Source organism: Melanerpes formicivorus, unplaced genomic scaffold (assembly GCF_026170545.1).
Source record: "Melanerpes formicivorus ecotype bairdi unplaced genomic scaffold, bMelFor1.0.p_v2 SCAF_43, whole genome shotgun sequence".
NCBI lineage: Eukaryota > Metazoa > Chordata > Aves > Piciformes > Picidae > Melanerpes > Melanerpes formicivorus.
In genome coordinates, this window is record NW_027142395.1 from 5,448,992 (window position 1) to 5,466,514 (window position 17,523).

The window sequence follows — 17,523 nt, forward strand, 5'->3', positions numbered from 1 at the left end:
TACACTATATTCCAATGTTATGCTAGCTTAAATTGAAACCATAGTCATTTAGAAAATTATTTGCTCTAAAAATATGAAAACTGGGTATTTTAAAGCTGCCTGAAGATTCCTCTGCTTTCCTTAAAACATTTTAATGGAATTCACATGATTTCAAAAAGTATGCACCTCAAAGGAGCTTCCTTTTTAGAGAAAAGGATTCCACTGATTTATTTTCTTTTACCATCTTCAAAGCTCTTACACTACAGTTACTCAGAAAAAGCAGACAGAGTAGTGATTGTGACAGTTGCCCGTGTCAAGTTACAATTTTATTTTTAAAATATTGTATCTCATTCTCAGCAATGGGCCCTAGTTTCAGTCCTGGTGCCACTGTTTTGCTTTAGTCAGCTGAAGGCTCTCTTCTCAGTTACATCCCTGCAAAAAAGGATGGAAATTACTTAGGGTGATTATAATAGAGAATCACAAGCTTTTACAGAATAACTTCATAAAATGAGTAAGATGAGACAGTCCAAGAGACCTGTGCAAGAGCTTTCTATATAGCAGACCACACTAGGTTGCTCCCCTGAAGAGAACAATCATAGAATCAGTAAGGTTGGAAAAGACCTCAGAGATCATCAAGTCCAAGCTGTCACCCAACACCTCATGACTAAGTAAACCATGGCTTCAAGTGCCACATCCAGTCCCCTCTTGAACACCTCCAGGGACGGTGACTCCTCCACCTCCCTGGGCAGCACACTCCAATGGCCAATTACTCTTTCTGGGAAGAACTTTCTCCTCATCTCAATCCTGAATTTCCCCAGGCACATCTTGAGACTGTGTCCTCTTGTTCTGGTGCTGTCATTGCCTGGGAGAAGAGACCAACCTCCACCTGGCTCCACCAACCTCCCTTCAGGTAGTTGTAGACAGCAAGAAGGTCTCCCCTGAGCCTCCTCTTCTTCAGGGTAAGCAACCCCAGCTCCCTCAGCCTCTCCTCACAGGGCTTGTGTTCCAGACCTCTCTCACAGAGACATTTCACCTGCTTGTGACATTCAGCCTTACTTGAAGAGGACTGTCGTAGTTTGGGCTGGGTGCCCTCTGCTACAGGGGTGTTTCCTGTGTCCAGAAGTCCAGCCCAGTGGGTGGACACAGGAAATTAGGTTATTTCCTACCATGATCCCTTGCACCACTATAAGTCTTACGGCGGGGTCTGGCACTTCCTCTTTCCTTCCTCCTCGCCACCTGGTAACTGGGGGAGAGATCTCCCGGCCATGGGTCTGGTTAGGCCCAAGGCCACAGGGGGATGGGCAGTCTCAGATCTGGCCAGCTGAGACTAGCCTAGCAGTGGGGGGGGGGGGAAGGAAGAGCCCTGGGGGTTTGGGTGCACCCTCAGGTGGGAATGGGATCTCTTTGGGTCTGTTTCGGGTCTCTCTCTTGTCACTGTGTTTCTAGCTCTCTGCACGCACTCACCGTTCTATTTAAACTTTCCATCACTTTTGCAATTCGTTTGTCTGAGTCGTTATTTCTGCACATGGTGGGGAGGGGGGGCTGCCCCAACCCATTACAAGGACCACTAGAGGGAAAGTGGCAGTGTGCTCTAGCAATGAGGTGACTATAGCAGATGACTTAATATGTCTTGTCCTGGTTTGTTCTGATTTTATAGCTTGGAGATATCACTGTTTATGAAATATATTATGAGGGAAGCAAGCACACAGTCAAGGCCTTATAAATTGAGAGGAAATTAGGACCAGTGTTCTTGTAAATGATTAAAAAGAATTGGGAGTGTTACAATTTGAGCTGGGTGCCCCCCTGCAGTGTTTACTTCCTGTGTCCAGAAGTCCAGCCCAGGGGTGGACACAGGAAATTATGTAGTATTTCATACCACAATCCTTTGCACCACTATAAGATCCAGTGCGGAGTCTAGCACGCTCTGTTTTCTTCCTCCTCCGTCAGCCGGTAACTGGGGGAGATGTCTCCTGGCTTTGGGCCTGGCTAGGCCCAAGGCCATGGGGGGATGGGCAGTCTCAGATCTGGCCAGCTGAGACTAGCCTAGCAATGGGAGGGGGAAGAAGGAGCCCTGGGGGTCTCGGGTGTACCCTCAGGTAGGGATGGGATCTCTCTGGGTCTGTTTGGGGATTTTTCTTTGTCACTGTGCTTTTGCTTTTCTGTAAAAGTTCACTGCTTTCTATTTAAACTTTCCATCACTTTTGCAATCCGTTTGTCTGAGTGTTTATTGTTTGCCAGGGGTGGGGAAGGGGGCTGCCTCAACCCAGCACAGGGAGACAGAGTAGAAACTGACATTCAGAAGGAGATGGATCTGCAGCTGTCAAACTGACCAATTTTTGCATGTTTGAAATATGTGATTTGTTTTGTCCATATTGCTGGGATACATAAACATTCTCTGCATTACAGAATCTTGGGTAGAGAAGCAGGATTGTAATGAACAGAGTCATAAACTGTGAAAATGGTGTTCTCACCATTTATGACAATAGTAAATCACTCTTAACTGAAAGACAGGCTTGTGCTATGGCCATTTGGGTGTTACCTTCTGCTGCTTAGAGACAGCTCTGCTCAAAAACGAGATTGATTGGGTCTGAAAGATGATATGCTGCAAACAGGGCATTGAGATGACATTGTCCTTTACACTGACTTTCCTAAAGACTTAGCATTCCTTGTGAGTCTTGAAGGTTTTTTTAGGGAATTATAAACCATGGCTCAAGTCTTCCACAGAGGTGTCTAAAAAATTGATTCTTCTGATGGACTTTTGTGGGACTAATTTAAGTGTTGTTCACTCCTCATTTTGAGCTTTGGCTGGACTTGGCATTTTTAGGGGTGTCTCCTCAAATACTGGCTACTCCCATGAAATAATTTCACCCACTATGGGTGTGGTCCACCTCTGTAGAGAGATTCATGACCACTCTGCAGTGGTGTACATCAGTCTGGTAACAAAGTGAGGCACCATGTTTTATATGGCAGGGCCGACAAGAGGATTTGGACAGAGAAACACTGGAGTGTTATCACAACACAGGCAGTGCACTCAATGAAAATAATCGCACTGTGTAAATGTTGAGGCTACATTTAGAGACGTGTTAGCAATTGAAAAGGGCGGATTTGTCTTTTTGAAAGGTGTTCAATTTAGACAATTAAAAACACTTATTCTCCCGTCCTATTGACCAAATGGATCTTTTGCTTTTACTGCTTACTAAGGCCTGGCTCCATCACTTTCTCTTCTGTTGTTCCTGCTGCTGTTAACTCATATGAAAGAGTGATTCTGCTTTATGGTCCCACTCCATGTTCTCACTTGCAGAAGTCTGTGTACCCCAAAAACTGCTTCCAAGAAATGTTTCTGTTTTGTTATCTAGCTGCATGGTCACCTGTGGACTTTCACTAGACTTGTGTCTGTCCTTATAGGCTTCCCATCATTTATTAGATGCTCTCCTCTACAAACTTTCCTCCGTTACTGATCTGAATTATTTGGAACAGGCTTACTTCTAAGGGCAATCTAGCTGTGTTCCTTCCTCCCAGTAGGTGCTCAGCCTCCCATCTATGGAGGTCTTACAGAAGTCCTACAAAGCAAAGTTTTAATTCTTAAAAAGAAAAAAAGGGGTGTTTAGCACTTATACATGATGCTAGAGTAACTGTGCAGTGCATAAGCTAGTCACAGACTGTCCTTAGAAGTTAATTTTTTGCTCAAAAATCAGACTGAACTGTTTCTGCATTTCCTAACAACTTCATAGTAAACAATGAGTAATAAAAATACATTTAGAATGTCATTAAAATGACGAGATTATTTTTACTATTATTATTAATTAATGAATAATCTGAGGAGATTGAGTCCATCATCAGTAAATTTGCAGATGACACCAAGCTGAGGGCAGGAGTTGATCTGTTAGAAGGTAGGAGAGCTCTGCAAAGGGACCTTGACAGGCTGGATGCTCAGCACTGGTTAGGCCACACCTTGAGTCCTGTATCCAGTTCTGGGCTCCTCAGTTTAGGAAAGATGTTGAGTTGCTGGAATGTGTCCAGAGAAGGGCAACAAAGCTGGGGAGGGGTCTTGAGCACAGCCTTGTGAGGAGAGGCTGAGGGAGTTGGGGTTGCTTACCCTGAAGAAGAGGAGGCTCAGGGGAGACCTTCTTGCTGTCTACAACTCCCTGAAGGGAGGTTGTAGCCAGGTGAGGGTTGGTCTTTTCTCCCAGACACCCAGCACCAGAGCAAGAGGACACAGTCTGAAGCTGTGCCAGGGGAAGTTTAGGCTTGAGGTGAGGAGAAAGTTCTTCACCGAGTGAGTAATTTGTCATTGGAATGGGCTGCCCAGGGAGTTGGTGGAATCACTGTCCCTGGAGGTGTTCAAGAGGGGATTGGATGTGGCACTTGGTGCCATGGTTTAGTCATGAGGTCTGTGGTGACAGGTTGGACTTGATGATCTTTGAGGTCTCTTCCAACCTTGGTGATACTGTGATACTGTAACAAGAGGACACAGGCTCAAGCTGTGCCAGGGGAGGTTTAGGCTGGATGTTAGGAAGAAATTCTTCCCAGAAAGAGAGATTGGCCATTGAAATGTGCTGCCCAGGGAGGTGGTGGAGTCTCCATCACTGAAGGTGTTTAAGAAGAGACTGGATGAAGCACTTGGTGCCATGGTTTAGTTGATTAGATGGTGTTGGGTGATGGGTTGGACTTGATGATCTTGAAGGTCTTTCCAACCTGGTCAATTCAATTCAATTCTAATTTCATACTGGTTTGTTTTACTACCTTATGAAACAAGCTAGGGGGAAATGCAGTGTGCCCAGGCAGCCAAGAGGGCCAATGGCATCCTGGCCTGCATCAAGAACAGTGTGGCCAGCAGGAACAGGGAGGTCATTCTGCCCCTGTACACTGCACTGGTTAGGCCACACCTCGAGTACTGTGTCCAGTTCTGGGCCCCTCAGTTTAGGAAGGATGTTGACTTGCTGGAACGAGTCCAGAGAAGGGCAACAAAGTTGGTGAGGGGTTTGGAACACAAGCCCTAATAGGAGAGGCTGAGGGAGCTGGGGCTGCTTAGCCTGGAGAAGAGGAGACTCAGGGGTGACCTTATCACTCTCTACAACTACCTGAAGGGAGGTTGTAGACAGGCTGATGATGGTCTCTTCTCCCAGGCACCCAGTACCAGAACAAGAGGACACAGTCTCAGGCTGCGCCAGGGGAGGTTCAGGTTGGATGTTAGGAAGAAGTTCTATACAGAAAGAGTGATTGCCCATTGGAATGGGTTGCCCGGGGAGGTGGTGGAGTCGCCGTCATTGAAGGTGTTCAGAAGGAGACTTGATGGGGTGCTTGGTGCCATGGGTTAGCTGTTTGGGTGGGTTGGATTGGTTGATGGGTTGGACACGATGATCTTGAAGGTCTCTTCCAACCTGGTTTGGTTTATTCTAATAAATGGTGTTAGATTTAATGTGACAGGTGGGTAGATTTTTTTTGTTTTGTTTTCACATTTGTGCTGCTGCAAAATGGAAGTGTCTTATACAGAACTGATTGTTAGTCCATCTGAAAGAAGGATGTGATTCCTGGGAAGGTATTTGTTGTGCCAATATACAGTTGAGTTGAATTCTTCCAGGGAAGGTATTTGTTGTGCCAAGACACAGTTGAGTTGAATTCCTCCATGGAGCCATCTCAGCTGACATCAGCATAGGCGTTACTAAAACTCAGAAAAGTTGAAGAGATCAACTTCTAGGTGAGTATATTCTCCTTATTGGTGCACCCTCATTGGTGCAGCCTCACTACTGCACTGATGTGTGTGCTTGCCAGAAACTGACGTCTGCAAAGGGTGGTAAATAATTGAACACTGTGAATGAAACCACCTGAGTTCTTACAATTGTGTGCCCCTATAGGTGATTCCGCTGAGCTGTATTTGCCATGGTGCTACTGTGGGGTTTCATAAGGTCCTACTCCTGCAACCACATGACTTCCCATGGCTGTGGGACCAGCCAGGCTGGTGAAGAGAGTCTGGATGTTTCAGTTTACAAGTTCCATATCTTCCTTTACTCCAAATATTTAGTGCAGGCTAATTGGCCATGCATTGTCTGAGAGAGATGAGGGACTGTATGAGAATCATTTGGCTGAGACTGTGCAAGTTTGAAATGATGATTGCAGGATTTGAGAAACAACACTAGCAATTAAGCATCAGACTGGATGAAGTATACTTCCCATTGATTGCACAAGCTGTGGCCTAGGGTGCTGATGCCCAGGGATGCAGGTGTGAGGTGTTCCTGAATGTATACATTGGCAAATCTAGCAAAAGGGAAGTGGATATCACTTTGACTACTAAGCATTTGCACAATTCCTCATGGATATCTGGGAACATCTAACCTCACGTATCATGTAAAATAACTGTAAAGCAGTTTTAGAATAAAATTTAGACTAGAATAGACTAGAATAGAATAGACCAGGTTAGAAAAGACCTTTGAGATCATCAAGTCCAATCCATCACCCAACACCATCTAATCAACTAAACCATGGCACCAAGTGCCTCATCCAGTCTCTTCTCAAACACCTCCAGTGATGGAGACTCCACCACCTCCCTGGGCAGCACATTGCAATGGCAAAATTTTCTTGGACTGAATCCTAAAACCCATCCCGAAACAGCTCCTTATGCATGACATACCTGCTCATTAGGCAAAGCTGCTCTCTAGGAGACCTGGAGCACTGTCTGCCAGCTGACATTTTTGTAGATCAGTCTTTCTTTTACATCTGGCATTTTCCAGAGGGCTGAGAAAATACCTCCTGGGGCAGTCTTTATCTGCCTGTGGGTTTGGGTTGACACTGTTTGGATGAATTAGGAGGACATCACAGCTGATCAGTCTTGGATGTCCTACTTTCCTTCTCTGTGATCTGAAGGCATGAAAGTTTGACTAAGCTGAAAAAATTGCAAATAATAAAAAATAGCATTTTTTTATTTTGTCCTGATTTGAAAACCTCTCTTATTGAATATTCAGACAAGCTTTGTGGAATGTGGGATTTGCATTTACTTTCACTCTCAAGCATGTCAGATGAAACAGGAGCACAAACTACAGGACACCAAGGTCTCCTCATGGTTTTGTGCTAGTATGCTGTCTTTTGTCATAACTGGATTGGTCTTATAGCAAAACTCTGTGGAAAAAATGGAATAGAAAACTCAATTGTTTTCTTTCTGAGTGTTTCATGCACTTTGAAAATGTGACGTTGGAAATAACTTGCTAGGGTGAAAGCCTGGTGCCACTGAATGGTGGGATTTTTGCCACTGATATGAGTGGGAGCACGATTCCACTAATTTCTCATGCAGTATCTGCTCTCCTTAGCTCTTGCCCCCAGTCTCAGCCTGTCAAATGGGTGCTCAAGGCGGTTTAGACCACGCACATTGTGTTCTTACATACCTGCCCACTCCTGACTTTCAGGCTTCAAACCAACTCAATGCAGAAAAAAAAATCCATTCTGGCACTGTCGACTATTTTCATACCAACTCATTTACGGGTTATGTCAGAGGATGCGACTCAAGTTTCTTTTGTACGCAATGGGCAGGGGGACGGGGAAGGAAGGGGGGGGGGGGAAGTAGAGGGGGGAGTAGGGGGCAGAGGGGAGTAGGGGGCGGGGGGGGCGAGGGAGATCAGCACAGAGCAGTAACGAATCCCCGCTACTCTCTCGGGGCAGGAGCTGCCCTCAGCGGCCGAGCGGCTCCAGAGCATGGGCTTCTTCTCCAGGAACGGCCGAATGCCGCTGTGCATGCGTGTGAAAGCAGCGGGGTCGGGGCCAGCCCCCACTCAGGCACACCGGCCCCAGCCCCGGCTGCCCCCCAGCCGCCTCGTTCCACCGCCATCCCACGCACGGGACGCCGCTCCCCGCCTCCGCCCAGTCCCACGGCCAGGCGGGCGGCGGTGGGCGCTTCCCTTACGCGGCGCGGCCGCGGAAGGCGGCTCCCGCCGGGCCCAGCAAGGCGGCGGATGGCGGGGGGGCTGCACCCGGCGGGGGCCGGCGGGGAAGGCCGCTGAGCGGCAATGGAGGCGATGCCGGGGGGCCCGGCGCGGCGGGGTGCGCCCACGGGGCCATGAGGGCGGGCTCCAGCTATGGCCCATGGCAGCGCGGCAGTCATGCTGAAGTGCGTGGTGGTGGGGGACGGCGCCGTGGGCAAGACGTGCCTGCTGATGAGCTACGCCAACGACGCCTTCCCCGAAGAGTACGTGCCCACCGTCTTCGACCACTACGCAGGTGAGCGGGCAGGGGGTCTGGCGGCCGGCCGTGGCAGCTGCCCGCCCTCCCCTCTTCCATCCCCCGCCCTTACCCCGTCAAACGAGCGGGAAGGTTCGGCCGGGGTTTGCCCTCCTTCACTCGCTGTGTTTCTTCCCCCTTCGCAGTCAGCGTTACCGTTGGGGGCAAGCAGTACCTCCTGGGGCTGTACGATACCGCCGGACAGGTGAGTGTCGAGCGCTGCTCGCGGACCCCCGGCCTTGTCCCTGTCCCTGTCCCCGTCCCCGCGGCGCTCCCGGCGACGAAGTTGTTCGCAAGGGCTGCGGTCCGGGCTGGGCGATTCCGAGTGGAGTTGGCTTGCGCGGTGCGATTAATAAAAATCGGCTTTAAAAGAAAACCATCAGCTCAGCCCTTATTCCCGAGGGCACGCGGGCGCGGAGACCGGCTTTATTTTTAGTGGTACGTGGCCGGCTCCGGGAAGTGGCGGCCGGGGCTCCGTGGCATCCACCGGCGCGGAGGGAAGCGGCGTGCCCGGCTCCGGCCGTGCCAGCACTTGCAGGACAGCACGCTGGGCCGGCCATCGGTCCCGGCCAGCTCCACCCCCCTCCCCGGCATGCCGACCCTGCCGCTGGCATTCAGGTGTGTGATATGCGCCCCCTAAAACGGACGGAGTTTACAACTTCCAACGCGTCAGGTCGGGTAGAGAGCCGGACTGCCGCAGCTCTCTGCGTTTACCTTGTACAGCTCTTAGCTGAAAAGAGTTATTCAAGTTAAAGGTAGAAAATAATGCAATGGAATTCGTAGCCACTGCATTTCGAATAGCCTGGGTTTCTGCTGCTATTCCAGACAATTCAAGTGATTCATTCGGTTAAGAATGTTGTGAAAGATGCTTTGTAAGTATGTATCTTAAGTAACTTTAATGATGGGTGAAATGTTAGATGTTTGGAGGGGTCACTGGTGTAGCGGCTACTAAAGGGCTCCATTATTCAAGTAACTTGTTGGACGGCTTAATTTGTAGGGCTCCAGCCACTGTATCTAGTATCATAGTATCATTCAGGGTTGGAAGGGACCACAAGGATCATCTAGTTCCAACCCCCCAACCCCCCTGCCATGGGCAGGGACACCCCGCACTAGATCAGGCTGCCCAGAGCCTCATCCAGCCTGGTCTTAAACACCTCCAGGGATGGGGCCTCACCCACCTCCCTGGACAACCCATTCCAGGGCTTCACCACTCTCATGGTGAAGAACTTCCTCCTCACATCCAGCCTGAATCTCCCCACCTCCAGCTTCATTCCATTCCCCCTAGTCCTATCACTACCTGAGATCCTGAGAGGTCCCCACCCCAGCCTTCCTATAGGCCCCCTTCAGATACTGGAAGGCCACAATTAGGTCACCTCGGAGCTTTCTCTTCTGCAGACTGAACAGCCCAAACTCCCTCAGTCTGTCCTCATAGGAGAGGTGCTCCAGCCCTCTGATCATCCTTGTGGCCCTTCTCTGGACACGTTCCAGCACCTCCACATCCCTCTTTTAATAGGGGCTCCAGAACTGGACACAGTACTCCAGGTGGGGTCTCACCAGGGCTGAGTAGAGGGGGAGGATCACCTCCCTCGACCTGCTAGCCACACTTCTCCTGATGCAGCCCAGGATCTGATTGGCTTTGTGGGCTGCAAGTGCACATTGAGAGCTCATGTTGAGCTTTTCGTCCACCAGCACCCTCAAGTCTCTCTCCTCAGGGCTGCTTTCCAGCCAGTCACTGCCCAGCCTGTATTTGTGCCTGGGATTGCTTCAACCCAGATGCAGGACCCTGTACTTGGTCTTGTTGAACCTCATGAGGTTGGCTTGTGCCCACCTCTCCAGCCTATCAAGGTCCCTCTGGATGGCCTCCTTTCCCTCCAGCATGTCTGCTGCACCACACAGCTTGGTGTCATCAGCAAACTTGCTGAGGGTGCACTCAATGCCACTGTCCATGTCCCCCACAAAGATGTTGAATAAGACAGGTCCCAGGACTGATCCCTGAGGGACTCCGCTTGTCACTGGCCTCCACTGGGACATGGAGCCATTGACAGCCACTCTTTGGGTGCGGCCATCAAGCCAGTTCCTTATCCATCTAGTGGTCCACCCATCAAACCCATGTGTCACCAGTTTGGAGACCAGGATGTGGTGCGGGACAGTGTTGAAGGCTTTGCTCAGGTCCAGGCAAACGACATCAGTTGCTCACCCCATTTTGTCACCTGCTCATAGAAGGCCACCAGGTTGGTCAGGCAGGATTTGCCCTTGGTGAAGCCATGCTGACTGTTCCCAATCACCTCTTCATTATTCTTCTGAGCCAGTAGTGCCTCCAGGAGGATCTGCTCCATGATCTTTCCAGGCACAGAGGTGAGACTGACTGGCCTGTCGTTCCCTGGTTCCTCCTTCTTACCCTTTTTGAAAATGGGGGTAATGTTTCCCCTTTTCCAGTCTGTGGGGACTTGCCCAGACTGCCATGACTTTTGGAATGTAATAGAGAGGGGTTTAGCAACCTCATCTGCCAGTTCTCTCAGTACCCATGGGTGTATCCCGTTGGGTCCCATGGACTTGAACACTCTCAGCTCTCTGGAGATGCCTTACTGGAAACAAAATAGTTTTTGAAGGGAGGTGCAGGCATTTTCCAAGGAGCTGCAGAGTATATACAGAAACGTTGAATGGCTTTAGTAAAATTGCGTATTCCTCGTATTAAAACTTCTTGCAGTGAGAGCATGTGTTTGGTCTCACATGACCTCAGACATGGTTCCTCATAAAGAGCAACTACTATATATTCTCACTGGACTCAAGTAGTCTGAGACTGTATTTTTTTAACCATGTAATTCCTATTCTCAATTGAACAACTGTTGCCTAAATTCATGTTTTAGATCTGAATACAGCTTAAATAAGGGAAGTAGTACTTAATGGATCTTTTCCTTCTTTGTTAGGCCTGAAATGATTAGTAAAATCAGTTTCATGAGAATTGTAGGGAACAGCCCTGTTTTCAGAAAGCTGATACTTGAGGGGTGAGACTTTTCCCAAAAAGATTGACTTGATGGTTGTCATCTCACTGATGTAAATACAAACTAGTCAAATTAATGTCATCTGTTACTGTCATAGACCTGTCTTTCAGTAGAAATTGGTTCAAAACACAGCTCATAAAATATTGCTTAAGTAGGTTACAGGATGAAGTTCTCGTGATCAGACAAATAAAGCATTTGGTTAATATGCAACTATTTTTCTCTGTTTTTTATCATGAGCCCTGTAAAATGTGAACGCGACCCTAGTGCTACTGTACATACATGTAGCTTATTTGTGAATGTCATTTCAAACTGCTTGTGGTGGCTTGTTGCTATTAATGGGAGCATGTGTTGTTAGCTCTGTGTAACCTTAACCAAGGTGGTTTGTAGTATCCCACTCTGCCTGAGTGTGCTGAGTACAAAACAGAGTGACCTTTGACCTCCTCAAAAGCTACTAGGGTAAACTGGCCAGCCTGGAGCAAAGAGGCAGCAAAAGTATTCCTGTTATATTAAGAAGAACTTCTCACTGTGAAATTGAATATCCAAACATGTAAAAAGTTGGCAAATTCTGACAAGCTGAAATCTAGGTTTGGATTGCAGAGCAGTTTCTCATGTATCCAGGACCAGATCTTGCTGGCCTAATTCAGAGTAGCCTCAGCTCGCATAGATAGTTCTAATGAGGCTACCTTTACAAACGTTTCTGGTCGTGACAAAACTCTCCTTTTAGTCAGACCTGTGGTGCTACTAAAATCTCTGCCACTATCCCCATCCCACTTCAGCATGTTTGGCAAACTGGTGGACATCTGGGACTATCCACGGGAGCCCCATCGCAATGTCCAGCAGAACTAAGAATCGGAGTCTCTGTGAAGGTGCCAGTCCAGCAATTTTATTCAACTATAAGCTGTTTCATCAGAGAGCATGCTGACAAGCCCTTCTTCTCAGAGCAGTGTGATAACAGAAAGCTTACTTTTTAAAGTGAGTTTTAGCTTAAATATGTTTAGTAAAGAGCAGAAAAGACATGGTTGATGGTGCCTTCTCTGTGTTGAGGAAACCGTGTGCTACATCTGGTACATGCCTGCTGCTTACACAGACTTCTGTATGGCTCAGATTGTTTGCTGCTCAGTCAGGATTTCTGTGCCAGCATCCATCAAGATTATTTCTAATTTTATCACCCCCAAATGGTTTTACTGTAAAATACTGTCTTGCTAGTATCATTTTATCAAAGCTTTGCAGCGTATGGTATCTGATCACTTCACAGTCTTCCATGTGTTTATATTTCCAGCTCTGGATAAGAGCACATATGTACAATCTGCACATCTCATTTTGGAGGGAAGAGGAGTGAGGGGTTAAATGGAGGTTCAGACAGCAGTCTATTCCTAATTCCTGCGGATAACCCAGAGCAGAGCAAGGATTAAAAACCTTTTGATTTCTAGCTGGTGCACAGCAGGCTCATTGCCCTAAAATACTGACTTATCAGTCTGTGGGGTCTTTTTAACTTGTGTGGTTATGCATTTAGCAACTTGAGCAGAGGAGTTGAGAGCTTTGGAGTTCATGACATCCAGTACTCATTTCTAGCTTGCTTCTTAGGAACACAGGTCATGTGTAGTAACTACACTGATGACATAATGCTTCGTATCTTTGCAAGCTTAAAATCAGGTTTTGTTCCATGTTATGTAGAGCAGGGGAAAATGCACTAGCAGTTCACAAACTTGAGTTTATATACAGACAGACCTTTCCCTCTTTGGGTGTGAGTTCAGACAGGCTTTGTCTCAAAATACTGAAGCCCTGGTTCAGTAGTACAGCTGCTGGGCAGGGGAAGTTCTTTGAGCCCATATGGGTTTGCAGCTGTGGAATCAGGCTCCCACACCAGGCAAGTGGGTGGGAATTCAGTGCTGGTGGTGTCTGAGAGGGCATTCCTGCAGCAATTCCTCTCAGAGGTGGAGCTGGTAGCTCCTATTAGCCTAGCTGCTTTATGTGCTGAGACTGAGTGGGCTTTGAGTGGTTCCTGGTTTCCCCAAGATAAGAATTGTGGAGCCCATGTACATTGCCTGGAGCTGGGAGCGACAGTGCACTGAAAATTAATTGTGAGGTGCTTGTGATACCAATGCATGGATGCCTTTGGGCAATAAGCAAGAGGAGCTGCAAGTCCTGGTCCACCAGGGTGACTACGATATAGTCACCATCTCAGAAACATGGTGGGATAACATGCACGATTGGAGTGCTGCACTAGGGGGTTACAGGCTCTTTAGGAGAGACAGGCAAGGGAGAAGAGGAGGAGGGGTGGCTCTGTATATTAGAGAGTCACTCTCTGCCACAGAGCTTGAGGTGGAGGATGATAGGATTGAGAGCCTGTGGGTTAAAATCAGAGGGCGGCCTAACAAATCTGACATCCTGGTTGGAGTCTGTTATACACCAGCTAACCAGGATGAGGAGGCAGATGAAATATTCTGTAAGCAATTGGAGGCTGTCTCAAGATCATCAGATCTTGTCCTTGCGGGTGACTTTAACCTGCCAGATATCTGCTGGGAACTTAATTCAGCAGAGAGGAGGCAGTCCAGAAGATTCCTGGAGTGCATGGAGGACAGCTTCCTGACACAGCTGTTAAGCAAGACTACCAGGGGTCAGGCTCTGCTTGACCTGCTGTTCTCCAATAGAGAAGGGCTGGTGGGAGACGTGGTCATGGGAGGCTGCCTAGGGTGCAGTGACCACGAGATAGTGAAGTTTTCAATATGCAGGGAGATAGGGAGGAGCACCAACAGAACCTTCACCTTGGACTTCCGGAGGGCAAACTTCAGCCTGTTTAAGAAACTTATTTGTAAATTTCCCTGGGCATCAACCCTCAAGAACTGAGTGGTCCAGGCTGGTTGGAGCTACTTCAAACAGGAGCTCTTGAAGGCACAGGAACTGGCAGTTCCCATGTGCCAAAAGATGAGCTGGTGGGGAAGGCGACCAGCCTGGATGAGCAAGCAGCTCCTGGAGGATTTAAGGGGATAAAAGAGGCTGTATCACCTTTGTAAGGAGGGGAAGGTTTAAGGAAGCTGTTAGATTATGTAGGAAAAAAATTAGAGAGGCAAAGGCCCAGTTGGAACTGAAGCTGGCCACCTCTGTGAAAGACAATAAAAAGCATATTTACTAATATATTAACAATAAGAAGAAGGGCAGGAAGAACCTGCACTCCTTATTGGACCTGGAGGGGAACACTGTGACTGAAGACAAGGAAAAGGCTGAGGTCCTGAACACCTTCTTTGCCTCAATGTTTAACAGCAAGGCAGGAGGAGTTCAGGACGAGTGGCCTCCTGAGCTGGGTGATGGGGTCAGGGAGCAGTGTAATGCCCCGGAAATCCATGAGGAATTAGTTCGGGACCTGCGGAGCCACTTGGACACTCACAAGTCCATGGGACCGGATGGGATCCATCCTAGGGTGCTGAGAGAGCTGGCAGATGAGCTGGCCAAGCCGCTCTCCATCATTTTCCTCCAGTCCTGGCTCACCAGTGAGGTCCCAGATGACTGGAAAGGGGCCAATATGGTCCCTATCCACAAGAAGGATGGGATGGAGGAACCTGGAAACTACAGGCCTGGCAGCCTGACCTCAGTGCCAGGGAAAGTGATGGAGCAGATTATCCTGGTGGCAATAACTGCGCACCTGAAGGATGGCCAAGTGCTCGGGTCCAGCCAACATGGATTTAGGAAGGGCAGGTCTTGCCTCTCCAACCTGATCTCCTTCTATGATCAGGTGGCCCATCTGGAGGACGTGGGGAAGCCTGTGGATGTGGTCTACCTGGACTTCAGCAAGGCCTTTGATACCGTCCCCTACAGCAAGCTGCTGTCTAAGCTGTCAGCTCGTGGCTTGGATGGGAGCACACTGTGATGGGTTAGGAACTGGCTGGAGTGCCGAGCCCAGAGAGTGGTGGTGAATGGTGCCACATTCAGCTGGCAGCCAGTCACCAGTGGGGTCCCCCAGGGATCAGTGCTGGGCCCCATCCTCTTTAATATCTTCATTGATGATCTGCATGATGGGATTGAGTCAGTCATCAGCAGCTTTGCAGATGACACCAAGTTAGGAGCAGATGTTAGTCAGTTAGAGGGTTGAAGGGCTCTGCAGAGGGACCTTGACAGGCTGGACAGATGGGCAGAGTCCAATGGGATGGCATTTAACAAGTCCAAGTGCTGGGTGCTGCACTTTGGCCATGGCAACCCCATGCAGAGCTACAGGCTGGGGTTGGAGTGGCTGGAGAGCTCCTGGGGGTGTTGATTGATAGCTGCCTAAACATGAGCCAGCAGTGTGCCCAGGTGGCCAAAAAGGCCAATGGCATCCTGGCCTGCATTAGGAATAGTGTGGCCAGCAGGAGCAGGGAGGTCATTGTGCCCCTGTACTCTGCATTGGTTAGGCCACACCTTGAGTCCTGTGTCCAGTTCTGGGCCCCTCAGTTTAGGAAGGACATCGAGACACTTGACTGTGTCGAGAGAAGGGCAACAAGGCTGGTGAGAGGCCTTGAGCACAAGGCCTATGAGGAGAGGCTGAGGGAGCTGGGGTTTCTTAGCCTGGAGAAGAGGAGGCTCAGGGGTGACCTCATTGCTCTCTCCAACTACCTGAAAGGTGGTTGTAGCCAGGAAGGGGTTGGTCTCTTCTCCCAGGCAACCAGCACCAGAACAAGAGGACACAGTCTCAAGCTGCACCAGGGGAAGTTTAGGCTTGAGGTGAGGAGAAAGTTCTTCACTGAGAGAGTCGTTCATCATTGGAATGTGCTGCCCAGGGAGGTGGTGGAGTCACCATCCCTCGAGGTGTTCAAGAGGGGATTGGATGTGGCATTTGGTGCCATGGTCTAGTCATGAGGTCTGTGGTGACAGGTTGGACTAGATGATCTTTGAGGTCTATTTCAACCTTGTTGATACTGTGATACTGCAGGAGATGTGGCAAAAGCTGCCTGGGATGAGAACTCTGGCTTCATCAGGCTGTTAACTGCAGCATGTTGGAGTGCTTTGGAACTACTGACATGTGATTTTCATGTTGATCTTTCGTAATACCAAAAAGAATACTGCCAACTTTCCTGGTATTAAAGCTTTTGGAGCAGTATCTGTGAGGACTAATGAAGAGGCGTGCTGTGGTGTGTCCCCTTGACACATGATTGGGTTAAGCTGGGAGATACACAGGAGTTACCTCTTGGGGATTTCAGTCCATGTTGAAGGCTGTTACTTAAAATGGCAGTTGGGGTCCATCCTCCTCTCAGACCACTTTGCTGTGGGGTTTTCATTCATGGTGTCCCTTTCCTCCAGTATATGCAGTCTGCACACAGGTGAAAGCACCTGGAAGGAGGACGGGGGAATGCAGGAGCAGTATCTGTGCTGTTCCTGCTGCCCTGGAAAGAGAGATGCTGAGGCATAGCATGGCTGTCTGGAGCAGGTTTGGCACCAAGCCAGCATCTGGGCAGTGCAGAGCAGAGTGCAGAAGGAGCAGAGTGAATCTTACTATGGTGCAGTGCCTAATAACATTTGTATCCTTCAGCATCACTTACTGTTGTGATCCTAGTGTGGCCTGGTTGGACAGAGCTGAGGAAAACTGTGTTCCTTGGCTTTCCACTTTATTTCTTTGCCTTTAAAGGCCCTAATACATGTAGGACAAGCTATACCTCTGATACAATAAAGCTCTTGGTGCCTTCTCAACTGTTATAAAAACAGTAGCCACAAAACATCCAAAGCACAAGAACAGACCAAGTCACTTCTGGGGATGGACTTTTCAGGATCTCAGGTAGTGATAGGACTAGGGGGAATGGAATGAAGCTGGAGGTGGGGAGATTCAGGCTGGATGTGAGGAGTAGGTTCTTCACCATGAGAGTGGTGAAGCCCTGGAATGGGTTGTCCAGGAGGTGGTTGGGGCCCTGTCCCTGGAAGTGTTTAAGACCAGGCTGGATGAGGCTCTGGGCAGCCTGATCTAGTGTGGGGTGTCCCTGCCCATGGCAGGGGGGTTGGAACTAGATGATCCGTGTGGTCCCTTCCAACCCTGACTGATACTATGATACTATACTACTTGTTGTGGCTAGTTCCTTTCAGCTCAGATACTGATGGCTACACTACAGTTGCAGCCTTCTTAATCCAAATAAACTGATTTTTTTGGTTGTAATGGAGGCCCTGTGTTTCAAGCAGTTTCATATAAAGTTGGTTGGGCTGCTGCTGTGCATGAAGTTAATTCAAATACTAGCAAGATCAGTGCCAGCGTTAAGGTCAGGTGTGAAAATAAAATGCTTGTAACTGTGAATATGCCAGTGGGAAAGAGGGGGGTGGAGGTGTGGTTATTAAAGTGGATGGTCACCAAACTTGCAGTGGTTGCTAGAAATAAAATAAG

General features: G+C 48.7%; 1 protein-coding gene and 1 long non-coding RNA gene across 6 annotated transcripts in view; one reads left to right on the forward strand and one right to left on the reverse strand.

Annotated features, from left to right (window-relative positions):
- Window positions 1-208: 208 nt before the first annotated feature.
- On the reverse strand, window positions 209-8,692 carry LOC137451429 (uncharacterized). The gene is made up of 3 exons (XR_010989827.1): window positions 8,258-8,692; window positions 6,608-6,859; window positions 209-411 (listed from the first exon to the last, which is right to left on the reverse strand). It is a non-coding gene; the product is annotated as an uncharacterized lncRNA (long non-coding RNA).
- The window catches only part of RHOQ (ras homolog family member Q), a 46,424-nt gene continuing 36,590 nt past the window's right edge, over window positions 7,690-17,523 (forward strand). For all 5 annotated transcript variants that reach the window (XM_068158899.1, XM_068158898.1, XM_068158895.1 and 2 more), the window contains exons 1-2: window positions 7,690-8,184; window positions 8,331-8,389. In XM_068158899.1, coding sequence (XP_068015000.1) covers window positions 8,043-8,184; window positions 8,331-8,389 — 201 coding nt within the window. In that variant the 5' untranslated portion in view covers window positions 7,690-8,042. The remainder of the gene's footprint in view (window positions 8,185-8,330; window positions 8,390-17,523) is intronic.